At 48.8% G+C, this 27,551-nt stretch overlaps 1 protein-coding gene across 4 annotated transcripts in view; it reads left to right on the top strand.

The window, feature by feature from the left end:
• Nucleotides 1-27,551, top strand: part of DAAM1 (dishevelled associated activator of morphogenesis 1) — a 96,360-nt gene that overhangs the window by 26,978 nt on the left and 41,831 nt on the right. For all 4 annotated transcript variants that reach the window (XM_054199564.1, XM_054199565.1, XM_054199566.1 and 1 more), the window contains 2 exons: nucleotides 9,840-10,063; nucleotides 24,895-24,984. In XM_054199564.1, the coding sequence (XP_054055539.1) occupies nucleotides 9,881-10,063; nucleotides 24,895-24,984 (273 nt within the window). In that variant the 5' untranslated portion in view covers nucleotides 9,840-9,880. The remainder of the gene's footprint in view (nucleotides 1-9,839; nucleotides 10,064-24,894; nucleotides 24,985-27,551) is intronic.

Genomic DNA, 27,551 nt, shown 5'->3' with positions numbered 1-27,551 from the left:
CCAGGAGCATCGGGGACTGGTTCAAAGAGTCAGGAAGGTGAGGGAAGTGACAGTGTTGAAGCACAGAGCATCCTTACAGAGTTGCAGTGGGTGCACGGGAGGGAGCTGGTGGATGGAAGAGGGCAGACCATGATGCTATACCGCAACAGAAGTGGGCGACGTTGTGGCTTTCTGAGCCTGTGTTGTGGCTGCTGGGGAGATATATCTCTGCTTGTGGGTGCATCTGGTGTGGGGCTAGTCCCAAATATATGAACACCCAGATTGCCATCCTGCAGCAGATGAGATTAAATTACAAACTTCAAACACAATTATCTTCTCTCCAGGGTGTCTGAGCCTCTCAGGATCCCCTTGGGTCACTTTTTCAAACAGTTCTTTGCAATTGCGAGGCTGGGGTGGTTTTTTTTCTTTTTTAATGAAAAGGGAGATTGTTATATAAATATCTACAAGGATGGGAAGCTTGTATTGCAATTCGTTGTGGGTGCAGTGTGAAAACCTGCAAAGAAGAGAAATCCACTTCTGTGCATAGCCCTGGCAGGGAGGTGGTCACTGTCACTGCAATATTACACCTTTGAGGGTGGTTTCCTCACTGGAGTGTTTGCTCCAGTGGGGTAGAAAGGCTCATTTTTTAAGCAGCATATAGAGATGGAGGCAGGTAGGATGCCTGAAGCAGTAGTGATGCTATGAAGGCCCTGTTTGGACTTCCAAGTGTCTGAGAAAAAACAGACTTGGTTAAATCAGTGTGCACAAAAAAAAATAATACTGTACATGTACTCAGTGTGTTTAAATTTGGCTTGTATTGATGCTGCTGATCCTTATACTGTCCTGGATTAAGCAGTAAAATAGTCTCTATTGATTTTTTTAAGTGCATTCCCTTGGGATCTGCACTGGACGTTTCCCTCTGGATGCTCCTGCCAAGCAAGAGGAACCTTCATTCGGTCCATCCCGAGCAGTGGTGGGTTGGCTGACTTCAGAGCGAGCCTTTCCTTGCTCCCTGCCATCGGTGAGAGGCAGGATAGTTAGGCAATTGAAATGGCATGCCTCCATTAAGGCAGGTTCTCCAACTTGCAGGCGGTGGGTTTGAGCAGCTCTCCTGGGAAAGCCAAGTCCTGCTCTCGTGCAGCTCCGTCCTGGTCAAAGCAGAGCTTCTGCCATAAGCTGCACTGTGTTGCATCTACATAAAAAAAAGTATAAAAGAAAGTATAATCAAGCCTTCCAAATTAGTCTCGCCTGCTGTGCTTGCCTGCTTTTCTTTATTATGCTTAAATGCAAACAGTCTTTTAATGTAATGTGATAAAAAATGTTGCTTTTTCCCAGGCCGGGTGGGAGCAGGCGTTGTGTTGAAGCTGTTGGGATTGCATTGTTCCTGATGCGAGCTCACATATATTGTTTTTCAGCATTCATCTGCTGAATCACGGGGAGGTATTAATGTCGTACTAGAAGGAAATTGGCTGGTGGGCCATTTCTGCCATCAGACATACTTATGAAGGACTTCTCAGCCCTATGTTCATGCTTTAGGAGGAAAAATCACTCTGGATTACCACCAGGATTTAAAAATTTTAAAAGAGAAATCAGCACTGCAGATGGATAGGACACCTGAGAGATGTGACAAATGTGTTTTGTTTGCTTTGGGCACTTTCTAGACTACAAGTTTAATGATACCTACCTGTCAGGGTCCCTGTTAGGAAAGACTCCTATTTACAGCAGCCTCCACTCAGTTTCCATTTTGAAAGAGGAAAAAAAACCCAGCTTGCTACACACCACAAGCTGCATGAACACCAGTGGTTCCAGTACCCTCACTTTAAACATGGATAATCCTAAAAATCTCCAAAACTATCCTGTTGGGACTCAGACAGGAGCTCCTCATTGCCTTGCCGTGGTGGTGGTGGCCCCACGGCAGACGTTGCTGTGATGATGGACTGGAAGCATCTGCTGCTGAGCAAGTTGGAAACTCCAGTTTGCGTAGCCAAATTAAGAGGCTTTAAGAGAGGAAAAACCTGCCTGCCTTCCCCCTTGGTTTTACACTCGGAGAGCCTGTCTCACCCCAGAGATTGCTGCTGAAATAGGGAGCGGTGAAATGGAAAGCTCAGCAGTGAGGCTTTGCATACGATAAATCAAAGTCAGAGACCAAATATTCACTGGAGGAGCAGGGCTTGGGACTCGGGGGGGGGGGGGAGGAAAAAAAGGGGAATTAAAATAAAGGAAAACTTTTATTGAACTATTGTTCTCCAGGAAAAGGCTAATTGGCAAACAAATATCCTCCTCCAGTGAGAAATAAAGCTCCTCTCTCCCTGCTTGACAGGCTGTTGAGTCTTTATTGACAAAAGCTTTGCCTCATCAAAGAGAGTAGTTGGAGCCGGGAGTGACTTTGGAAATGAAGTGATTAAATTCCGTGTCCTTTCAGATTGAGAGGGAAATACGGAGAGGGGAGGTCTCCTTCCAGTGGCCGGGCAGGGACGTGATTCCAGTGCCTGTTGTGTTGGGAGGTTCTTCCTAATTATATGTAACTTGTGATACACTGGGGTGGGCTTCACATGTGGCTCAGTATTATCAGCCTCCCGGAGGTGTTTTGTGCTTTGCATGAATGTTTTCTCCCAGCTGGGGACAAAACCAGCGATGGAAATGGAGTGGGGCTGGATGTTGACTTGTGCTTGCGCTGGGTGATGAGGACGGAGCCGAGATGGAGGAGGATGCTTGCTCCGGGATGCTCTGCAGGGCTGTAGCAGCCCCCTGAGCTCCCCAGAGGGTCTTGCATCCCTCTCTTGGCTGCTTTTGGCCTTGAGGGCTACATGGCCTTGACATTGCCTAGCCCGGATGTCTGCAGTGATGCAGGGCTGGACACCTGCAAAGGCTCCCTCACAGACCAGGTTCAAATAGCAAAGAACAACTTTTGTGAGGGTCTTCTGTGCAAGGCTGCGGGCTTTCAGAAGAGCCCCGGGTTGGTGCTAATCCCTCCCTTCGTGTGACCTCTGCTCTGAAAGGGGCATTTCTGCCCCTTTGAGCCCCACCACAATGCAGCGCAAGCAACTGCCACCCCAAAACAAGAATGGGGTGAGGGGAGCACCAGAAGGGACGGCCCCTCGCATCGCTTTTCGTTTCTGCCAGGTTTTTCTGTGCTGCCGTTTGAAACTGGGCTGGGGCACGGGGAGGGCAAGGGGATGCTGCAATATCCTTCCTGGCAAGCTCCCCCCGCCTCCTTCGCAGCCTCCACCTCCGTCTGTCTTCCAAGGAAGTCTCTTGGGCTTAACCCACCTCCGACAAGTTTGTGCCTAGGTTTCAGGATGCAAATGATTGAGGGCATTTAAGGGAGCAACATGTGACTTGAAAACTCTTTCTTCCTCCCACCACCAACCCACCCAGCTTTTTGGTTTGCTCCTGCAAAAGGACCACAAATCCGTCTGGCTGCTGGAAAAAAAAGCACGTGTGTGTTTGTAGCATTGAGTCGTTTGGCACCCCAGTGAGTATTAAGGAATATATATATATATATGTATTTATATAGGTTCCCAGACTGGGTCTTGTCTGCAATTCCATGCTTGTTGTCCTTGTTCCTTAAGTAAATGGCATTTGCCCAGGCTGGTCCGCTGAAGCTCCCATATGAAGCAGTCTGTAGTGGTTTAGAGAATCTGACGCCAGCGCTCAGCTCGTCACCGATTAAGTTTACCTTTTTAGTGGAGAACTCGTGACCTCCTTCAGTGTTACTGCGCCGCTTACCATCTAGCTAACTGAGAAACTTCCAGCAAGGTTTGGTTTTTAATCTTCAAAAACTAAAAAAAAAGTTTTGCTCCAGCAGCATCTTCCCTAGTTGGATTCATCTGTGCACTGAGCTGTGCTGGTCTCTGCAACTGCAGGAGGGATAAAGGGATGTGTGGGGATGCTGTGGAGGGTGGATGCTGCAAGCCCTCAGCATCTTCTCCTTGGACCCAAGCTTATCTCCATGTTCTGGGACAGACGCGGTCCTGCAACACACTGGCAACCATCCTGTGCTCTGGATTTTTGCTGGCTTGCCAAACCAAGCGGCGCTGCTCTGAGGATTGATTTCAGTCGGAGAGTGCTAAGACAGATCTCATCTCACCCTGCTGTGCGCCACACTCTTCCCCCCAAAAACTGGATTGCAGAGTCAACAGCATGTGTGCTTCCCTTGGCAGGGAGCTCGCTTGCGCGCTGGAGAGGCAACTTCCAAGCCGAGCTGTGATATTCTTGCAGTGTGGTGGAGGTGGTTGCTCTTTCTCCTGGGTAGCATCATTAACACCTCTAGATAGGAGAGCTCCATGCAGACACATGCAAAAAAATCTCTCCCAGCACTTTCATTGCTTGCAGTAGGTGTAAATTTTGCTTAGATGGAAAAAGGAGGGCTTTTTCTAGTGTGTTACAAATTTATGAAACTACTTTTTTCCCTCACTGGTAAACATATAAATGTTTACTGACGCTGTGAAGGAACTGGTTTGATTTTTCTTGCGGCACCCTGAATTTCACCATCGAGCCTCCGGATCTCATCTGCCCTTGAGCAGAGCAGAATGTTTTCTTGTGGGACAGCAGGCCCAGATGTATGCTTCGGGTGTGATGAATGCCACAATAAAAGGAAAAAATACAAAGAGGAGTCAACACATTTTAGGTGAACATTGGGGTTGTGTGGGTGCTGGCAGGTGGGGCTTTCCAGGAGCGAGCTGAGAGCCTGCAACTGCAGCCAGCCCCTGTCAGCATCCTTTGGGTACTGGGCAGCCTGAGCAAGATTTGGACATGCAAACCCCTCTTCATTGGATTTATGGAGTATCATAGGATTTCTGGGGAGGGGGAGGAGGATCTGGGGTAATTCAGGATTTGAGAGATGTATTTATAAATACATGAAACCCAAGTCTATGAGATTTGCTTACACTAAGAATTATGGCTCTTGTGATTTAGCAATGAGTCAGGCTTCTCCTGCCAGCTGATTTTCCTGAGGAATCATGGGAAGGGTTCTGTCCCCATCCTCTTCCGCGGCTGCCATTTCACAGGTGGATGGAGGGGGAGAGGCATTTGTCAAACAGTTTAAAGCTGCCAAGTGTTTTGGCTTTTTTCCCCCTCCTGTCCACATGCATGGATTTCCACCAAACACACACATTCCCAGCCTGTATGTGAAAACAGCTTTACACTGGAGAAAGTGGTTTTTGGAAATTGTCATGGGGAGCTTGTGACCAAAAAATCATCCTGGTTGCTTTTAACAGGAATGGCTGTGCTGGATATGCCGGCACCATGCTCAGCACAGGGTCCATGCTGGAGGTGCTGGTGATGGGTTCAGGTCCTCTGGGCTTCTATGTTGGAGGGAAGGTGGCTCCTGCTTAGGGGAATGCAATTCTATTTCTGAGCTTTTCATTCACAAGGGCTCAATTTCAAGCTTTTATTTTTAAAATCAAATAGTACTTGGATCCCCCCCTTTAAAAACGGTTTCTCTGCACTGGCTTTGGTGCAAATGTGAAACGGAACAGCACTTCTCACTCTTGAGAGGGATGAGTGTGAATGCTGCCGCCTGATCAGCTGGGCAGAGCACCACACACATTTTGGAGGGCTCACAATCCTGAACCTGAGGAGTGGTCGGGTTAGCGGACGAGGCCAAGGAATGTGCTGGCTGTCTTGTGTCCAGGGAAGGCTTTGCTGTTTCTCAGGGGATGCCTCAAACATACAGCTGGTCTGAAAAATGCCATGGGAGCATCTAGCTTTTATTGCTATGGAGGTCTGGACTCAACTTACAGTGGGAAGAAAATGGTCTAAAATTGTTTGTTTAAAAAAAAAAAGATGCAAAGTAATTAGCAGGTTTGATGTGCACCGCACCGTGCGCTGGGTGTTATATGCATGGGGAGAAGCACCAAGGGAGAGTGCGCCATTGCTCAGCGGTGGGGTGGGACAGGCTTAGGGTGCGATGTGTGGGATGCCAAATTTCTGCCTTCTATGTGCTGTAAAAAGTAGTCCAGGAGACCCAGCTCTAGCACTTGCTGGGGGTGACAGTATCTTCCAAAACTGCCTGCCAAGACCAAGTGCCTCTCAGCCACCACCAGCCAAGGAGGTCACTTTGCAGAGACGGAAGAGAGCCAGATTTCTGTTGGTTGGAAGCATCCCGCGTTGCACTGAAACTCTGCGGGGTTGGGGGAGGGAAAGCTTGGTGTGGCCTAAGATGCTGAAATCGGTCAGGGCTTGTGAGAGATGGTCAGTGAGCGTTACTGCACTTGCACAAAAATACTCTCCCCTTGTGCAATGCACTGAAATAAAGCTCCGCATTGAGAAAGAGCTCACTCAGGATCTTGCATCCTTGTTTTGGGATGGAATGGGAGAGGAGCCAGAAAAACAACAATCCAATATTCACATTTGAGGATTTAGCTCCTAGCTTCTGGGCGGGTTTGGAGGAGGGTGTGAAGGGGAGCATGCACGCTCCTTTACATGTGTTTGTACCCTTGCCGGGTATTTTTAGGCTGCAGACTGCAATGCTGCAATACCGGTGCTGGCTTTAAACCAGTTTGTTGAGGTATCGGTCACAGACAGGCTTTGGCAGCATGTTGCTCCACGCGGGTTAATTTAGCTTGCCGAGGAGGCTCTTGAATATGCAAGCGGTAATTGCTGCTCTCCTTTCCTTAAAGCAAAGGCGGAAGCGACACCGGGGTCCAATTTTCTCCTAATGACTGATTTCATTTAAGCACTGCTCAGGGCAATGGAGGCTTGGTGGGGTTTTTTTAGGGCTGGGAAAAACAAGAGTGCTTATCTGTGTGTATCGCTGAGCTGCAGCCCATGGCCTCTGTCCTGCATGAGGACCCCGGTCGGTCCTAGTGGCACACTTGGGCTAAGCTACTACTTCTCTTCCTCCTCCTCCTCCCCCTCTCCGTGGCCTTTCAGGCTAAGCGCATCGCACACACATTTCCACCCCTGCTTCTGTGAAAGTGAAGTTGTTTGTGAATGATTCAGCCCCATCAGTCCTTCCTTGGGATTTGGGGTTTGTCTGGAAGTTCCCTCAATGACCCTTCCCATCCTATCTTCCCTGGCTCTGTACGTATAGGGGCAATTAAACTTAATTTATTCTGGCCCACCCAATAGCAAAGGCCAGAAGGCACCATTAGATCACAATCTGACTTAAATTTATTGATCTAATTAGTGCTCAGAGGTATAAAGGAGAGGTGGGAGCAGAACACTTAACATGTGATGCTGCGTGGAGCTAGTCCTTTCTGCTGTCCTTAATGTAAGCCTACGGGTTGCCAGGGGCTGTTGGTTTTTCTCCTCGAATAACCGATTTCTGTAGGATTTGTGGGGAAGGAGAAGGCTGCGTAGCTGGACTTTGTTCTAACAATGTAATCTGCACTGTCTGCAGCTCCTGATGAACTGCCAGGGAGCCACATTTTGATTTTGATTCATCTTGTCAATGAATATTCATCAGCCTTCTGAAGGTTTAATGCTATTTGCCTGGTAGCTAACATATTCTCTCTAACTTTTTTTAGCCTTGGTTGCTAATAACCTGCAGCCTCTTCAGCCTACACTATAGGGTGGTTTGGTTTTTTTAATTGTTTATAGATGAAAATGAGGAACCTCAACAGCTCCAGAGCTGGAAGCAGCTCAAAAATACCTTGTCTTGGTTGCTACATGCCTGTCTGCTTTAAAACCCAAAATAAAGTCTTTCCTTTTGGTCTGTCATTCAAATTCCTCATAAAACGTCATCAGGAGCATGTATCTCTGAATAGCGGCTGTCGTTCTGGTAAAAGCTTTCTGTACATCTTTGCAAGCCCGAGTCAGAGGTTGTATGTAGCAGCAGGTTTCAAGGATTAGATTGATGTGATATTGAAAAGGGGATGGAAATTGACCCATGGAAGAAGAGAATGGGTTCATTTGCTCCGGACTAACTGCAGGAGCAGGATGAGGTCCTGCTCTGGGCACAGCATGTCTGTACCCATGGAGTGGTATTGACCAAGCAACGAAACGTTGCACAGCTGAGGACGTGCGGGTCCGGACAGAGCTCCCATGCCAGGCTCAAAGAGCTGGGCAGCCACCAGCATCTCCTTCTGCACCCTGCTCCTCGTGGCTTTTCAAAACCCAAACCTGCAACATTCTCCTCTGTGTTGGAGGTGACAGAGGTCTGTGTGTCTTTGTTTTTTTTTGTTTCCCTCCCTCCTTTAGGAAAGAAATTCCCCAGCAGATCCAAAACCCCTCCTAACATGGAAGAGATGCCAGCAGGCTGCTAATGGATTTGCCATGGTGTGGGCTGCTGGGAAGCTGCGATGAGAGAGCTTTCACAGCAGCTGAAATTTCTCCAGTGGCTGCATTTTTCTAAATCCAAGAAGCTAAATGTGAAATGAGATTTGGCTCTCTTCAGCGAGGGGGGGCAGCCCTCCAGACTGGGCACAGAGCAGTTTCACAGCCTGGGATTATTCCCCATGAAGACCCAATAGCTGTTTCCCATTGCTCATGGTTCAGCAGACGATTACACCGTGTGCCAAAATTATGCAATCGAAGACGATTTCAAGGGTCAAGTCCTCTGTTAAAGTAATGTGGGTAGAGTCTGAATTTTCTGTAAGGTCCCTATTTTGGGAGGGCAGCATTTGCCATGCAAGCGGTGGTGCAGGGTCCGACCCCAGGTCTGCCCCCAACCTGCCTCTGATGCTGGCTCTCTATAGGGCATGGCAGCTGTTTATTTGGGTGTATAAATCCAAATGACTGGCTCTGGGAGATCAGACGCTTCTCTCCAACTGCTGACCTTTTTTCCCAAGTCTCTTCATAGCTTTGTTGATAAATCTGAGTCATCTATATTTCAACCTTCTGCATTAACCTTGGCTGTTTGTCCTGTCTCTTAACATCTCAGCATCTTGTTGCACAGAGATAAAATGTGTGGGTGTGTGGCTTTATAAGACAAATGTTTAGGCTTTTTAAAAATTCTTGACTTTGCTGGTTAGGGTGTTTCTCTGCCGTCCTCATTCCTTGTAGGTGGCCCTTCTCTTGTATCGTTGACTTGACAGTCCCAATTTTGGGGCAATATTTGCCTGCCTTGCTGTTATTGGTTGAGCAAGACATGTCGCCTGCCCTGAGCTTTGCTCCCAATCCGACTTTCAGAAATCAGCAAAACCCAAGTGACCACTGATGCAAGCAATGCCCCGCATAAGCCACTGCGTAGGAAGGTCTGAGCTACTGGCACCATGTGAGTTTTATCAGCTGAAATCACATCTTGTAAATATTTACTGGAATTTGAAGTAGGGTTTATCTAATTAAAGCCAAGTAAAACTTCCCATGAAAAACTGCTGCCTAACCGGCGGTTGCCGATGGATGTTTAGGGACATGTTTAAGAGCTGGAGTGATAATATAGAATATTTTCACAGCTCTGCTGCCATCTGCGGCTCAGGGTATCCTGGGCCACTTGAGGTCTTTGAGTACCAATTCATCCATTCTGGGGACCATGTATCTGGTGGTCCTGGGCATATCCAGCCGTTCCTGGCAGCAGCCTCCAATATTTGCCATACCTCTGGCCTGACTGAGACCAGGGCTGGCCTGACTTCCACAGCATGGGGAGGTCAGCAGGGTTTTGCTGAGATTTGCAGCAGTGGGGGGGAGGTGTCCAGGATCCAGGACCCCACTCCCCATAGGGATGGTAGCGTGTCCTCCTGCTGCTGCCATCTTCGGCACAAGGCAAAGCAAATGCTTCTTTTTAATTCACATGGTCATCAAGGTTGCCAGGACCATAAACGTCAAATGTGAGCAGAAATATTTGGCAGATAAACCGTCCCCAGTCTTCCCCTCTGCGCCGAGCGCGTGGGTGGCTTTGATTCCTCCTCCTCTCGGCAGGATGGGAGCGCAGCACTGCAGGACAGCTGCTCGAGCCTCCTCTCTTCTCTTCCCCTCAGGATCTAGTGCCCAGAAGGGAGGGACGCAGAGGATTTTGGCCATGGCCCCAAGGAAGAGGAGCGGTCGGGGGATCTCCTTCATCTTCTGCTGCTTTCGCAGCAGCGACCACCCTGAGATCACATACCGGCTGCGCAATGACAGCAGCTTTGCCCTGCAGACCATGGAGCCAGCGCTGCCCATGCCACCGGTGGAGGAGCTGGACGTTATGTTCACCGAGCTGGTGGTAAGTAGGGTGCTTTTTATGTTTTTCCTTTTTCCCCTCCTTTTCTGTTTCCCTCTTTCTCGTCTCCCCAGGCTTGTTTTGAATTTTGAGGCCAGCTTTGGTGTGAAGGGAGCGTCAGGGGCTGCTGTTGGGAGCGGCTTTGCACTGAACTTTGAGCTCTGTTCCGTTCTGAAATCCTGCCAGTTTGGTGTGATTTGTTTTCCTCTCCTTAGAAAGTCTTGATTTCTTAGAGCAGGGCTTGGGAGCTGGTCTGGCTTTGTGCACCTCTGGAGTGGTACAGGGGTGTCCAACCCGGTAAAGTAAATTGTCCCCTTGGTGCAAAGTGACTGTACTTGTTGGGCACTCTGCTTTGCAGAAATCATTGGGTGTGGGCTAAATTGAGATTTGGAGAGTCAGGATATTCATGGAATCACGGAATTTTTCAGAGTTGGAAGGGACCTCTAGAGATCCTCTAGTCCAACTCCCCTGCTAAAGCAGGATTGCCCAGAACACATCACTCAGGGCTGCATCCAGGCGGGTCTTGAAAGTCTCCAGAGAAGGGGACTCCACAACCTCCCTGGGCAGCCTGTTCCAGTGCTCTCTCACCCTCACTGTAAAGAAGTTTTTCCTCATGTTTGATCGGGACTTCCTGTGTTCCAGTTTGTGCCCGTTACCCCTCGTCCTGTTACTGGGAACCACTGAAAAGAGTCTGGCTCCATCCTCCTTCAACCCACCCTTTAGATACTTGTAAACGTTGATAAGGTCTCCCCTCAGCCTTCTCTTCTCCAGGCTAAAGAGTCCCAGCTCTCTCAGCCTTTCCTCATAAGGGAGATGCTCCAGTCCCTCAATCATCTTTGTTGCCTTATGCTGGACTCTCTCCAGTAGTTCCCTGTCTCTCTTGAACTGGGGAGCCCAGAGCTGGGCACAGTATTCCAGTTGTGGCCTCACCAGTGCAGAGTAGAGGGGGAGAATGACCTCCCTTGACCTGCTTCCCTGTGCAGCCCAGAATTCCATTGGCCTTCTTGGCGACAAGGGCACATTGCTGGCTCGTGGATAATTTACTGTCTACCAAGATCCCCAGATCCTTTTCTTCAGAGCTGCTTTCCAGCAGGTCCACCCCTAACCTATACTGGTGCCTGACATTCTTCCTCCCCAGGCGCAGGACCCTACACCTGTCCTTTTGAACCTCATTAGGTTCTTCTCTGCCCAGCTCTCCAGCCTGTCTAGGTCACGCTGGATGGCAGCACAGCCCTCTGGGGTGTCAGCCACCCCACCCACTTTGGCATCATCAGCAAACTTGCTGAGCATACACTCTGTCCTCTCGTCCAGGTCGTTGATGAATACGTTAAACAATACTGGTCCAAGTATTGACCCTTGAGGGACACCACTGGTTACAGGCCTCCAACTCGACCGAGCTCCATTAATCACAACCCTCGGAGTCCTGGCACACAGCCAGCTCTCAATCCACCTCACTGTCCCCTCGTCTAGTCCACGCTTCCTCAGTTTGCTAAGGAGGATGTTATGAGAGACAGTGTTAAAAGCCTTGCTGAAGTCAAGGTAGATGACATCTGCTGCTCTGCCGTCATCTAGCCAACCAGTTATAACATCATAGAAGGCTATAAGATTGGTCAAGTGTGATTTACCCTTGGTAAATCCGTGGTGACCACTTCCAATAACTTCCTGCTCTTGAACGTGCTTGGATATGACATCCAGAACAAGTCGCTCCATTACCTTCCCAGGGATGGAGGTAAGACTAACCGATCTGTAGTTCCCTGGGTCCTCCTTCCTGCCTTTTTTGAAGACTGGAGTGATATTGGCCTTCCTCCAGTCCGCAGGCACCTCTCCTGTCCTCCATGACTTTTCAAAGATGATGGAGAGTGGACAAGCAATAACATCTGCCAGCTCTCTCAGCACTTGTGGGTGCATCTCATCAGGGCCCATGGACTTATGGATGTCCCGATTGGCCAAGTGGTCTCTAAAATATTGTTTCTCTAATATTGTTTCTTTATTCCTCTATACCAAAACTCTAAAAAACATGGATCAAAAAAAAAAGCAAAAAAATTTTGGTGTGGTTTGCTGGATGGGTCCAGAGTGCTTCACTTGGAGTTGAGTCATCAGTGAAATGGAATTTCTCTACGGTGCTTTGATGGGTAGAGGGAGCTGGGAGTTGTGACACTGATCGGTCACACCTCATGGTATAGCATGACCCATTAGATGACAGGCAGCATGGTTTTGGTGAGCTAGGCCACTTGGTAGAGGAGAGCTTCAGGTTGTATTATGACAGCCAGTTTTGCCCAGACGTCCTTCTCCATGAGCTGGATGAGAAGGCAGACTGGGACACCCACATGGCTCGGTGGGAACAAGATGTCCCTGCAGCAGGACTCTTCTTGCAGCAGTCCTGCAAAACACCGCCAGCTGGGTTTGGTTTGTTCAGGTGGAGTAACTGTCACTGTTCCACGTTTTTTTTCTACTGATTATTTTGCCAAATCAGATTTTCCTAGGGAAATTCTTTCCTGGGGAAAACCCTCTCCATGCCCCAGCCAAAGGTGGTGTTAAGGGCTTGCTGTGCTGAGGCTCAGCATCACCAGCCAGGCTGAAGGAGGCACCTATGGAGGTTCATGTGCTGGAGCCCCACCAAGACTGTGGCACTTCATCTCAGCCCAGGATTTTCAAAGAATCTCCCCCAAATTCAGCCAGATTCTTTGTGCAGAGGCTGTGCCGCAGGGAACCGCTGTATGTGCAGTGAAGCAGGAGCCCAGCAGTGCTCCCAGGGCCAAGCTGGACCCAGGGCATGCCCTGGTATGGCCCTTCTGCTCTCTATCCCTTGCTCTGTGCTGCCAAGATTTTGGGTTTTTTTCCCCTGACCAAGGGTGAGAATAAGGCTCTGAGGCAGATGCTGCTCCATGGCATGCCGGCAGCAGGAGCCATGCTGGCTCCCTGGTGACTGAAGTCATAGAGAGAGGGGAACAGCAGGTGCCCACCGTGTTCCCATGCAAGCAGCTGCAACCCCCTGGCTCCCCAAAAAAAACCATCAGGAGATCTCAACCCAAGCCAGTGCCAGGTGGGAGGGAAGGGGAAGACAAGTTCTGCCCCACTGGCACAAGAGGGCAGATTCCCATTCAGGGGAGTGAAGTTGCAAATCCCAACCCTCCTCCATTACAACAGCTCCTTCTTGTTCTCAGTAACCTGTTGGTGTCGGGTATTAAATTTCAGCATTAGTTAAATGGTTTGGAAAGTGTCCCACTGTTTCTGTATAAACCCACTGTGTAACATTTGGAAGAGAGACAGAGAAAGCACTCAGAGGCGCTGGGATGAATTTTATGCCTACGGGAGCCTGATGCCACCCAGCCTGTCACGCCCCACCGTCCAGGGTGGGATGGCTTGTGCCCGCTCTGTGGGACCAGGGTTCCCTCCAAAGTCCTCGGTCGCCTCAGTCTATTGGGTTGAGGGAAGTCAAAGGCGTTGGAGGGGATCTGGAGGCTTTGACAGCTCGGGTTGGTCCTCGGCCAGCTCTTCTCTTGCAGCTTAGTAGTGACTTTTCTACCCCATTTGTTCCCTTCAGGGACTTGGAGTGGCAGGGGTGGAAGATTTCAGGCCTGGGACAGGCAACATCTTTGGGGACGTTGCAGCAGTGAGTTTGCAGGGTGGACAGTCCTCCCACAGAGACCAACAATCTGGCAGGGTCCCTGCTCTGCAGATCCCAGCCTGCTGCCTACATCAAAGGGCAAAGCCTCTTTCTTTTTGGAGCCATCCCACAAAATATTCTCTGGGGTTTGGGTGTTTTTAAGTGTGCAGGTCTGCCTGAGTCAGGGAACATCTGTAGCGTGAGAAATCAGTGACTGTCCCATGCCAGCGGCCAAGGACGAGGGCCTGAGCTGCAGAGGGACTTGGAGCAGCTGACTTCAAGATCGGCTAAAGGCTTGATCTGCACTCCTGGTGTGTGTTTCATGGGCTGCTATGTGTTATATGGACACTTCAGATTTTAGATGGAATACTTAAAGAGAATAGTTAAATAGTTAGGGTTTTATTTTATGGCCGTGCTAGTGTTTCTCAGGAGGAACAGAGAAACAGGAAATTTTTTCTTTTTTGTTTGCCTGGGCACAAACAGGAGCAATCAACCTGTGAGAAATGCCCCATGTTCACCCTGGGCTGCAGGGACAATGTGCCCTGTCCCAGCCAGCAGTACGCAGCAGGCAGGAGCCTGCTCAGGGCAGATGCAGATGTTGCTGTGGTCAATGACGGATCACTGCTTCCTCCTGGAGGGACCTTTTCCTTTTCCCTTCCTTTCCCCCCGCCTGGGCTGAATAGGTTTTCATCAGGGTATTGTTGGGATGTCGCTCAAGTGGGCACTGGCCCCGTCTGAAAGGCTTTTCTTTGTCCACTCTCCTGCCGGGGCTCAGGCTCAGCCACCCAGGGAGGAGCAGGTGCTGGCAGGGAGGTGCAGACAAAAGCGGGCTATTTCCGGAAGATGTACTAATTTGCAGCTCCCTTGGCTGGGGCAAGGCTTTTCAGTTTCGCGCAGCTCTCCTTTCATCGACATCGGTGCATCCCAGCAGCTTGGGTCGGCAGAGTTTGATTCCCGGGGCTCATGCAGTGGAGTGGTACCCACCAGGCAACATCCATCAGATTTAAGGAGTTTCAGGAGGCATTGGTCCTCCTATAGGACACATCAGGAGGATTGCTGTGCCGTGGGACTGCTCAGCCCCACGAGGGGGAATGTCTGGGGCTGCAGGAGCTGCCTACAAACCAAGAGAACAAAGCTGTGCCATCTGCCATGGCTTCTTTCAGGAAGCTCCTGCGTATCCAGGCTAACAATACAGCATTTCTTCAAAGGCTGAAATCTTGCTTGCACACTCAGAGAAAGCACTTGCAAAGCTCCACATAATGGTGCCATATGGTAGATCTTGCTGTAACAATCCTCTATTTTCTGCCAGCAACTAGACTTTCGACCAGATGGGTAAATGACTGATGTCCTTTATATCTGCTTAACACTCCTTGTCACTCTGAGGTTTGCAATGAAATGCTCTGTGTGTGGTGGTGTGCATCGGCCCTGCGGGATGTGCGCCAGGCCGGGGGTGGAGGCACAGGGGGATTGAACAGCTTGGTCTGGAGAGAGCAGCGGGAGCCCCAGCATGACACAGGACCCCTCGCTGGCCCTTCTCCTAGTGGGGTGGGCCGCAGCAGTGTCTCCGTCCCAGCAGTACAAGAATGGTGCTCCAGCAGCTCCTCAGACCGCCTGGCAAGGTCAGAGGAGCTGCCAGGTCTATCGTGGCGTTGCTTGCCCCTAGAGCATGAGGTGCTGCCTCTACCTGGTCCCAAACCTTGCTCCCAGCCTTGTGTCCCTGCCAGCGGAGGGACAGGCTCAGAGGAGATGCTGGCTGCCCCTCAAAGCTTGTCCTCCCGAATACCTGGGCTTTGCAGAAATTCCAGTTACTGGTGCTGATGGGGCCTCTCAGACTTTTCACCTCCAACTCGTCATTAGTGATGTGGAAGAAATTAGAGCAGCCTCCATCTAGCCCAGTGCCCTGCCCGTGATGTGCAGCATCACAATTTTAGCCTATGAAACTGTAGCAGGTAACCTTCTCTGCGTCCTTCTGCCCAGACTCCATCAGCCAGCAGGTCTTAGACACCCGGGGAGGTGATGCCAGGAGGCGAGTGGCTGGTGGCTGTGCAGTGTCCTCAGCCCCCCGGGCTCAGTACGGACCCAAACCCTTGGCCACTGGCATTGCACAGTGTTGGTGACTGCCTTCACCGGGATCTGCTGGAGGGGAGATACTCACAGACGGTCTCCCAAGTGCTGGGCTTTAAGCCTTCCTCTCCCACATCATGGAAGGCTGCTCCATCCCTCCCTGCTGCTTTCTGAAGTAGTGGAAACTCGGGAGCCTGGGGAACAAAGAAAAGGTCTCTGGCAGCTTACGAGATTTATCACAGCATTTGATTTTGCTGTACTTGGGGCAACCAATGCATTTCATCAGAGCTGCTCTTTGGATGCTATCTGTTAGGAGAGAGTATCCCCCGTCACAGAGATTAATGCTGTGTTGCCTTTGAACTGCTTTGTGGTGAGCGATCAATCTGTGGCTCATGATGTGGGGTGCTTGGGTAAGATGCTCCATGCGTAACTGTCCCGCAGAGCTGTGCCTTCCCGCCCTCTCGGCGTGCTGGGGTGATTGCTATTTTATATGCTGTTCAAATGGGCAGCGGAGGGCAACCCCAATGTAAGGAGAAGGCAGTGGTGCCGTCAGTGTGAGTGCTGTTATGTGTTAATGTCAGCACTGGGTTGGGAACTCATCGCTAGCAATATCCGGTTTAACTTAGGAACTTAAGTAATGTGAATTTCCCCCGGTTTCTAATCCAATAAGGAGAAAGTAGGAGGTTTTGGGCCTTGCAAAACAATGCGGCTTTTAAGTAGCAGCTGAGGGATCAGCTGCAAAGCCAAGCTTTGCATTTCATGCTTGCAGGTCAGCTGTTGTTTTTTGCTGTCTGGTCTATGCAGCATTAAGGACTTCAGGGGTTTGGGAGCCACTGCATGGTACCTGAAGCCATTTTCCCCTATATCTGCAAAGAAAAGCATGCAGTTGGTATCCAGAAAAAATATGATTGCAATAGCCCTTGTGTCCTGGGCAAAACACTCTTTTCTGCAGAGTCTGTCCAGGGCCAGGCACGCAGCACAGGACTCCTGACTCCATCCCGCCACCGTCTCCCAAGACCAAGCTCCCTTGAGCCTTATTAATCACTTTTAAGGAAAAAACCCAAGTGATTTGGTAACGTCTGCTTCTAAATTCGCTCTGCAGGGAACCGTGTGGACGCTTTTACCTGGGGTTGCCCAGGTTCTGCTCATTAGATGCAAACAGCCTGGACCTGCCACGCTCTCATCACAGCCTGCCGCTCACAGCACTTGTTTTTGTCACCTTGTGGCGTTACACCCTCTTAAACACATGTTTCGATAAATAAGCATCTCTATAGAAGTCACAGACCTACTCGGTGAGAAAATAAGGATTTTCTGCCAAGGAACGCTGTATTTCAGCTTTTCAGCATTCATGTAATTGCAATATCTGTTACAGCTGCAAACTAGCATGGGGCCTTGCCCCAAAACCATGCTGTTCCCGACCCGTAATTTTACAAAGGAGCGAAGTTACAGCACAATGTGAACCCCAGATGAAGGCAGAGAGCACATAAGAAACCTCTTTGTTTCCAGGAGAAGTACAGCTGAAGTGGAAAAATTATGTGATCTACTTGTTAAATGCTTTCCACTTTGCACTTCACAAAAGAGGAGGCTACGTCCCTGGGAGATGCCTGGGCAGGTCATTCGGTGACGCATTGGTGACCTTAATTGGGGCATTTAGGTTTTTGGTTTGTGTTTTGGCTCCAAGTGTTTCCGGCACAGGTCAGCATGGAGGGTAGCAGCCTCACTGGATGAGGCATCTGCTCCAGCAGCGGTCTTCTCCTTCCTAATTTCTTGGTGGTTGGGTGGTGTTGTTGGAGTTACGGGCAGGATTGAGCAGCACGTGGGTTGTGCCTTATCACCGACTTCAGCAGGAATCGTTCCTGCTGGGAATAGCCCGGGCCTGCCTTGTATCCTTTTGCAATGAAAGCAAATGAAAGCTGTTCGTACTGCTGTAGTATCTGTTGCCGGCAGAGTCTGGCTGTTCCTTGGCATGCAAGCATCACTGAGGTTGGCTTTTGGCAGCTGAGGCTTTCTGCAGCCCCATGGGCAGGATCCTGTTTGAGCACCCAGCGGTCTTAATTCCCACTGACTCCAGTGTTCAAGTCAATACTATTATTTATGGGGATCAGCTTCCCCTCCCCAACAACACCTAACATCTATAAGCCCATCTGTTGCCTGCCTGTGCTAGGCCTTGCTGTATGTCAGACCTCAGTCACAAATTCACTCCTCACAGGGTGACTCTCTGCTTTGCACCTGCTCAAGTTCTTAAAAATCACCTTACGATGCCAGGTGTGACCACAGCCAGAGTTGTGGGGAAATGAGGACCACTCGTCCCACCCAAGACATGGGTATGCAAGGAGCCTCTTTCCATCTTATGTTGCCCATCAGCGTCAGTCTGTAACTGGCTCCTGCTTCCCTCGGCCACATCCTTTGGGTCCCACGCACAGAGTGGTAAATCTTGGGAAGCTTTCAGAATCGAGTTGGCTTGGGGCTTTGCAGCCGCTAATTCCCATCCAGCCCCTTTTTGAGGCCCTTCCCAGGGTGTTATCTGCGGAAACCGTGGTGGGTTTTAGCCCCAGACCAACCATGCACAGCTTTTCGAAGTGAGCATCCCTATCGGGCAAGGGACATCTGAAGCCACACTTGACCCATTCATTAGCTTGCCTTCCAACTTCAGTAGCTCTCAGGGATGCCAGCAGTGGAGGTGGTATACAAAAAGAGATTGAAAAGAGAGCTGCCTCTTTAGGTCCATAAATAGGTGGGAGATCCACATCCGAAACCTCCTCTTATTTGTTTTCAAGCTGTGCTGTATTATAGAACGAGGTGAACCTACCAAAGGACAGTCAAGCCCAGCTGTGGTTAACTTGAATTTAATCAACTTTAGTGATCACAGTAGTAAATAATGGGCCAATACATCTTTTTTTTTTTTCTTTTTTTCCTTGGGGTTTATGTACAATTCTGTGGAAGAAGTGTGCTGGTGATCCACCTGCAGGGCTTCTAGATCTGAGGGTGCTCTCCAGGGTAAAACTGCGTAGATCAATAACTCAGGCTATAAAAGTACCCTGTGTTTAATTAAAATGGGAGAAGGGTTTTCCAGATAATGTCAGTGAAAAGGTCACAGAAAGTCAAGCTCAATAAATAAAAAAAAAGTATTTATGTGGTTATAAACATATATTACACAAAAAAAAAAAGTTTGAGAAAGCTAAGTAGATACTTCTCTCTTAAAATAAACATTAGATATGAACACCTTTAAAACCTTTAGCCTATTAAAATAATTAATTAAATTAAAAAATATTAAAGCAGTACATGCTATCTGCCTCAGTTAGGTATTTGAACTGATGGAAACATGAAGCAGCTGCAGCTAGGATTTATTGAGGAGCTAAATCATCTATTGATGGCTGTAATCTTTCCTGCAGAAGAAGAAAGGAATACATATTTTATTTACGTCTGTCCTGTGCATTCAGATCGATAACGTAAAGCTGCAGAGCAGGGTGGATTGAGGTCTTTCCTCTTCCAGTCTGGGACTAAAAATTTTATGTGGGAGGAGGCTGACTAGGCACAAGCACTTTGAAGTGTTAACACGTTATTCCTTGTTGCTGCTACTCATTCCCTTGCTGTAAGCAATTTCCTTTATTCAAAAAATTCATTACATTATGAAGGCAAAATTAATAAAAATCTCCTATCTGTTATGCTTATTCATTAAGAAATATGAATAGTTGAGTTTTGTTCCTGTTCTGTAATTCCAGCTGCAGGTTGTTATGGGTAAATTAAAAATGTACAGTGATAATATTGGCCGGGGTCTGTTTCTCTGAGGCATCATTTTTAAATTCTCAGGGTACTATTTCTGAAAAGATGTGTGCTAGGGAGGAGGTATTTTTATCACTAATACTAAAAATAAAAGACTCCATTCACTACCTTCCTATTTACAAAAAAAACCCACCTAAGATAAATCTGCATGCGTCGAGAATTGTAATCACCTAAATAAATGTCACAGATAGAGAAGCTCCTCCCATGGTACAGGACGTGTTTCAAGCAGTGGTTGTTTGCGCTGTAACAGCCGCTGAGTAATAAGTCTGTTTCTTTAGGAAAACAGCTTAAAAAGAAAATAACGAGCTAAGTAAGATCAGCTCTGAGGTGGAGGTTTATTGCACGCCGGTGCAGATCGCAGCCTGGGCTGGCGGCTGCAGGCAGGCAGCTGCCCGGCTGGACGTGCGGGCAGTGCCGTCGCCCAGCGGAAGAAGATTAGATGAGGTACGGGGAGAAGAATGCTGATTGCCGTTTCCCTTGACACTGCAGCATTCTGGGATAAGTCAAACTGATGAACTTGGAGAATAATGCCTGGAAAAGAGTGAAAAAGTGATATGACCCCTGAGAAAGGAAGCCGAGGCAGACTCCAACAGGCCTTTTTTATTTTTTTTAATTCCCATGCTGTACCAGTTAATGCCAAGTGTTACCGAAAAGTTCCCACTTGTTTCATTCTTTCTATTTTTTCTTTTTTGTTGGTTTTTTTTTTTGTGCAATCTTGGATGTCTCATGCTTTATTTGAGAATGCGGAGGTCTTGCCTTTATGTACTGTAGTCTCACAGAAATTTCTAAACTCTGCATCCATCCATCAGTAGTAAATTCACTTGCTCTTTATTATGTTGTCATTTATTGACCTGGTGACGTCCTTCTGTGTATGTGTGTGTGTAGAGAGGGATATATATATGCACACATATGTGTGTATATATAAACACAGAACAACCCAGCAAATTTTAATTTTTATTTCAATTATGGCAATGGATATGACCTCCTTATTTTTTACCGTCTGCTCCATGTGCTACAGTTATGCGATTTGTTAGCCAGAAAGGTGCATTAGACTGAAAAGTTTTTCATCTTTTTTCCTACAACCTCTGAAGGTATTTTGGGGGTGCAGACCCCCGTATTGTCCCTTATTGCATCTCTACTCCCCAGCTACTTCTTGCAGAATGTTTGGTGGCCCACAGGACCTGGGGGATGTAGGGGAAGAACCAGTGATGGTTGTGCTGGCGTGTTGCAGCTGTGGATGGGTAGCGCTCAGGCTCACCCAGCTCCAAGAGCTCATCCTGGAGGTCATTTCTGAAGTCAAGAGATTTGCAGCATCCTTCTGGCTTCCTGCTGTTGCCTCCTTAAAGCCTGTGGCTTGCAGCCCAGGGAAGATGCTCATTGAAATGTCCACCATGTCGTAGGTGAAGTGGCAGAACAGGAGCTTGCACTGAGGACCACACAGTGAGTCTGGGGTTGGACTTGATGCCCTTTCTGGTAGGAGGGTTAAACATTTCTTCCAGCGGCAGCGCCTCACTTTTCTGGTTGATCTGGCTTTGCCTTCAGGAGGTGGTTGGTTACTACAGTGGCTGCAAACCAGAGAGGTGGTGGAGTCTCCCTCCTCGGAGATATTCAAAAGCCATCTGGACATGGTCCTGCTTAATCAGGGTGTTGGACCAGAGGACCTCCAGTGGCTTGGGCTCCTCATACAACCCAGTTGCCAGCTCAGGGAGGTACAGACCATGGGAACATCCCCCCTTGGGGAGGTTCTCATGGTCTGTACCTCGCCGAGCACCGCTGTGTGTCCTCCAAGGGAAAGGTATAGATCACTTCATAGAAACTTGTTTGGTCCATGGGTTCATGCTCATAGCGTGCTGAGCTGTGAAGAACGGTGTGGGATCACCTTCACCGGAGCCTGTGCCGTGCTCAGAGAGAGGGGGAGATTTGCTTGGCTTGAGCCGAGAGCCATCAGCAAAGGAAGCTGCACGGAAGTATTTTACTGCCTAGAAATAGCAAATACACGCTGAGAATCACATCTCCCCTATGATTTTTTTTAAAAATTTTTTTTAAAAATCATATTTGAATAAAGATTTAATGTGGAAACATGTTTCCTGATCTAAAGGTGAATAGTTTAACTGTTCAGGATAAATATTTAAGTGTAGTGTATCTCGTTCCAGTAAAAACACTCTGGGCAGAGACTTCCTTTTGGTAGCAAAATGAAGCTGTTATTTTACGTGCCTTTGACACGATTAAAAAAAAATATATAGCCTAGTTGGCAGATCCTGCCATGGGAGGCAGCCAGGTGGAAGGCATAGAGCTGTGAAAGGGGAAGCTGAAGTGAGGGGTGAGGGCTAAGGGGGTGAAGGACACCGAGCCACCAGTTATCTTCTCACTCTTCAGCCACCAACATCGCATGCTGTGTCAGGAGTGCATGGCTTGCAAATGGCCTATAAAATTAATTGCCAGTTAGAATCACCTAATTGTCAAGCTCATGATTATTAATTGAAGGCGCATATGGGTTTGAGGTTGTACACGGCTTCTCTGCCATGCTGCGACTCCGCCGAGCCATCGGTTTGTCAGAGCTGCGCTTGTACGGTGGTCCATGAACCCCCAGAAAATGGCTGGTGTTCCTCTCCTCTCTTGATCTTTTGGATTTTGAAGGGCAGTTTCTGAGCAGCCTGCTCGGGGCCGAGGTGTACTGAGATAGCCATCGGTGAGCGTAAGCGAAGGGCTGGAGGTGGGTGCAAGAATTCTCCATGCGCATAAAACCAGCAAAGACCTGACTCTTCGTGGTCAAGTCACTGCTACAACTCAGAATAACAGTCATTAGTCACTATTTGATTATGTGGACTTTCGTATTCACTGGGTGCCCCGCAATATTTATTTAAACACCTCTCCCAAGCATCCTTAGGCGGGTGTTACTGGATGATGCAGGGCTGCGATGACTGAACTGGTTAGAGCTAGGGCACAATGAAATGCGCTCTGTGTGGCTCAGAAGCATTTCTGTACCTTTTTTGGATGTGTTTGCACATTGTCAAGTGCCAGCACCTAATATGTTCTTCTGCTTTATCCCTTCTTGCTCCTGCGTAGGCTTCAGCTTAATTTAGATTATTTTTTTTTCTTGGTTAATAAATCTTACCATTTGCACAAGTTGTATTTTTAGGGTGTGGGTATTTTGAAAGTTTCAATAAATATTTTTCTAAGGACCCAAGTACAGATGTGCATGGCTGGTGCTTTCCTGCCTGAATCCCAGATTCACGTGTCAGAGAAGCAAGGTCACAGTGGAAGCACTTCCCTGTGCTCACTTAAACCCTCACCACAGAGGTAGATATTCATCAGGAGACCCTCATCCTCTCCCACACTCCCAGATGTACTTTTCCAATGAGCAGAATTTCAGCCGGGTCCCTGCATCAGATGTCATCCTGTTAGCCACCTCTAGGCATGCAGAATTAGGGCTGAAGCAGAGCTCGGGTATCTCATAGCCTGAGGAGGCAATGGCGAAGAACATGGAGTGCAATTTCAGTTTTGAGGCATGGAAGGGTGTCGAGACTTGCCCAAGGCTGTGGGGGAGATCAGTTGCTGGGTATGAATCCCTGGCCTCCCAAATTGTAAGGCCATGGGGAGGTTTGAAAGCGGCGCTCGTTGGAGGAGTCAGCTTAGTTCTCCTCCTGGGTGCAGGAGGAGAAGAGGTGCCTCAGATCGTCTCATCTTTCTCAGTCCTCACTTTTTTCCAAGTCTCTGTTGCAGCAACATGTTTATTTCTCTTGTAAGTGTCTTGCAAGTCTGCTTCCAGAGCTCCGCCAATGTCGGCTCTGTGGAGTACAGTGGTTTGAAGAGTCAGTCGATATGGGGGGGCAAAGGTCAAGGAAGAGGCAAAGCTCCTCTATGCGTACATAATGGAAAAAGCTCCATGACACCTTTCCTTTCGAGGAGTAATTTCATCAGGAAGTGAAATTAATACCTGAAATGGATGTATAAGCCTCTCCAACATGTTAGGACTGCCGGCAACCCTCTGTTGCTGCATGTTGCTCTGGAGGGCCGTTGGGTTTAGGTTACAAGATAGCTGAAGGCTGCCTTCCTTGTCTACTGAGTGCAATATGAGCTTCGATTAGATCAGTTGAATTTCTTCATGGCATGTGGGCTTGCTGATGGAGGGACCCATCTTTACCCATAGGCATCTTGTCCAGCTCTTGCCACATGGGGCTTTTACCTTTGATTGGGGTGTCAGGGGCTAGCTTTGGTTGATAAGCATTATTATTCAGGCAGGGAATCTTTAATGGGTCTCCATGTGGTTTCTTTCTTTTGTTTGTTTTTTTTTTTCCTTTTATTAGTTGCTGGAATTAAGTGTGTAATTTTTAAAGGGTATCCTCTTAATTAAACCCACTGGCTGGGTGAGATGAGTTGGCTGGAGGTCATGTCAGGGCTCTCCTGCGACCTGCAGCATCTCCGGCACACCCACCACTGCACCAACAGCCCTCCAGCACAAGGATTATCATCAGTGGTGGTGATTTTAAGAGACATCCATGGTTGTAAGATCAATGTTGGCTTTAGCAACAAGCCTCACAGCCCTGCCTGAATGTTTTATTTAGTTCTCTGATAAAAGCTTTGACCTACATCTAGCACTAGGAAGTGGCAAGGCTTTGATAATACTCGGGCATCCTGCTGGAGAGCATGCTGCTAACCGAGCCTCCAAGTTGAAAATGGATGTGTCCTTTAAAATAACATCAGATAAACCAATAAAGGTTTCAGTAAACAGCTTTATCTCTGTTGGGCAATATGTAGTCCAGTTTTAATTGAGTGCGTGTACCTCTTTATGAACTGTAGATATTAGGAAAAGCGTTTTCTATTTTTAGTTATAGGAAAACAAACCAAAAGCCAAAAAAAAGCCCCCGGTTTTTGATGATATGATGGTGTTGGAAATGGAAATGGGCTGGACCACTCAATGTTCACTGGTGAAGCAATTATCTAGGGTGGTAAAGAAGAAAGGTTCTATTTTAATTGTTCTTCACTGTGTGTATCTTAGATGTGGTCTGTCATCTGGAGCTCTCAATCCTCTGTGCGAGGCTATCTTGCGGGAAGCTGTAACAGCTTCGTGGATGTCCTTTCTAAAACACTTGCTGCCTTTAAAAGCAATGAAGGCAATGTCTGTGAGGAATGAGGCAGGGAGGTTTGCAGCCCTGTCCTCCTGGCAGCTGGCTGTAGCCCAGGAGTCAAGGGGAGGTCAGCAACAGCAGGATGAAAATTAGCATCATTGCCCTGACAAATCAATAGTCACGGGGCGATGCTGCGGGACCACCACTGTGCTGTGGCCCCACATTGATTTGCACCACTTATCTGGGGGGTTGTGTCCATGCCATCACCCATTTGTATACTCATGTTGCATGTTTTTTTTTCCCCTTTCCAGGATGAACTTGACCTCACGGACAAGCACAGAGAGGCCATGTTCGCGCTGCCGGCAGAGAAGAAGTGGCAGATCTACTGTAGCAAGAAGAAAGTAAGAGACCCATCAGCGTTGTGGTCGGGGGGCTGAGCCCCTTCCCTGCCATGCAGGGTGGAGAGGAGATGTGGGGAGGGACACAGCTCTCTTGGGATGCCGAGTGGTATTTGAGGTGTCGCAGAAATGCATCTGTTCCCCGGGGTGGCCCTGAGGAAGCAAGGTCTTCAGTCTCCAAAACACAGAGCCTTTCTCCCCAAGGCCATTCAGGCTGGAGGAGGTGTCCCCACAACTTGCACAGGTGCCCCCCACCCCATGCTCATGCATTCCAGCACAAGCAGGGCCATGTGTTGCTCTGTGGCCACCGAGGCTGACATTGCTGCAGCAAGGCACTGCTCCAGTCACCATCTCTCATGGCCCTGCTCTTCTCTGCTGATGTCTGGTCACCCAGTTACAGCCTGCTCGAAAGTCTCCCCCTCTCCTGGGTTTCCAGTTTGCTGCCATAGAACAAGCTTGGCCATCTCTTTTGTCCTTCCACCGTCTCTCCCTGGAGGACCGCACAAATGGAACGCACTGCTGGGGAAGCCATGCCCCTGCAGCGCAGCCTGCGAGAGATTTGGCCTGGTGGTGCAGAGCTTGCTTTTAGGGCAAAACTGTGTCACCCCTGGGGCGATAAAGGGCTCTAGGCTCATGGGTTTAACTGAGATACCGCTGATGCGAGGGCTGATGTGAGTCGCTGATCTCTCTGCTGAGCTCCCAGCGTGACGTGTCCGCTCTGCGGTGCTGCCCTTGTGGCCACATTTCTTAAGCTGAAAACGTGCAGGCACATCTTCCCAATGCTGAGATACGCTGACATCTGAGCTTGGTTGTGCCACGCTTTAGAAAGAGGTCAAGAATTGAGGTTTGTTTGTATTTCTGCTGGTAAATCAATGCCTGGGTGGTGCCCGTGGGCAAGTTCACAGATGCTGGTGCTGGCGCTCTCAGTGTGTCCAGGATGGAGCAGACTGCCTTGCCACCTTTCTCTCTTGGTTCATTTGCTTTTGCTTCTTGGCACAGGCAACGTAAGTGGTGCAGGGTACTACAGGCAGGCCACTTGTGAGGTGGCCAAAATCACTCTTTTTTTTCCCAGTAAACTGAACATTTTTGCCTCTGCCCCTTGTACAGGAATTACCCCCAGCTATCTGTGCTGGAACTCATTATCCCTCTCAGAGTTGGCCAAAACAGAGATCCTGCAGGACATAACACCATGGGGAGAAATGAGGCAAAAATCCTCAATCTCACAAGCAGAGGGATGGACACCAAAGCCTGCCCAGGAAATGCCCCCATCTGGGTCCAAAGGAGGGCCACAAAAATGATCAGAGGGCCGGAACACCTCTCCTATGAGGAAAGGCTGAGAGAGCTGGGATTATTCAGTCTGGAGAAGAGAAAGCTCTGGGAACACCTTATTGCAGCCTTTCAGTACTTAAAGGGGGCTTATAAGAAAGATGGGGACAGACTTTTTAGTAGGGCCTGTAGTGACAGGACGTGGGGTAATGGTTTGAAACGAAAAGAGGGTAGTTTTAGACTAGATATAAAGAAGAAATTTTTTACAATGAGGGTGATGAAACACTGGAACAGGTTGGCCAGAGAGGTGGTAGATGCCCCATACCTGGAAACGTTCAAGGGATTAGGTTGGATGGGGCTCTGAGCAACCTGATCTAGTTGAAGATGTCCCTGCTCACTGCAGGGGGATTGGACTAGATGGCCTTTAAAGGTCCCTTCCAACCCAAACCATTCTATGATTCCCAAATTCACTGCTGCATCCCCTAACCTGGCTGCAGGAGTTGGCTCACCAGTGCTGGCGGTCTCCTGGCCCCACTCAAAGGGCACTTGCTGCCATTAATGCCTCTTTTCTCCTGCTGTAGCAATGGCACCAGATTTTCCAGCTGTGTTTTGGGCCAAGAGCAGGCTTACCTTGCTCATGTAGGATTAAGTTTTAAGCCTCTCATAAATACCCCTGAAATCCCTGTATTATTGTTAGACAGAGGCCTGCCATGCCCGAGATTTAAACTGGGGGGGAGAAGAGGTGTTAACAAATTACAGGCACTGCTCTGAATTGACAAGAAAACGGGCAGGGGATGCTCACTCGTCACCGCCTGTCGGATAAGCGGAGCCGTGCACCAGTGCATCTGGATAAGGAGAGACAATGGAGACTTAAATCAAGCAAAGCAGTGTAATTATTATTGTGAGTGGAGATTACGTGCTGTCTAATCTCCTGGGGAAGGGTTTAGATGGGGCTGATGGTGCCTCTTTCACATTCCAGCACCTCTTTGCACTCACAAGTTTTTAAAAACCATGCTGAGGAACTCCTTGCTCCTGGGAATGTTGAAGGAAGGAGCCACAGAAGCACCCGGTGGCATCCTCAGAGGTTCTCGAAGCAGGCGCCCGTTCGAGGATGGATCCTGCCTGCAGTCCTGCCCTGGTCCTCATTCCTCTGGCTGCTCTCAGCTGTTACTTGCATAGTCGTGACGCTGTCTTGGTGAGCTGCAGAGCGTACATGCCACTGCTTGCTCTGAAGGAGATGTGCTGGTGGCTTGTTTGCAGGGGAGACAAATGCTTTTCTTCTGCTTTTTAATTAAAAATGAGCA

Source organism: Rissa tridactyla, chromosome 4 (assembly GCF_028500815.1).
Source record: "Rissa tridactyla isolate bRisTri1 chromosome 4, bRisTri1.patW.cur.20221130, whole genome shotgun sequence".
Classification (NCBI taxonomy): Eukaryota; Metazoa; Chordata; class Aves; order Charadriiformes; family Laridae; genus Rissa; species Rissa tridactyla.
Note: the sequence above shows the minus strand (reverse complement) of the source record. Positions and strands in the feature narration are given on the sequence as shown.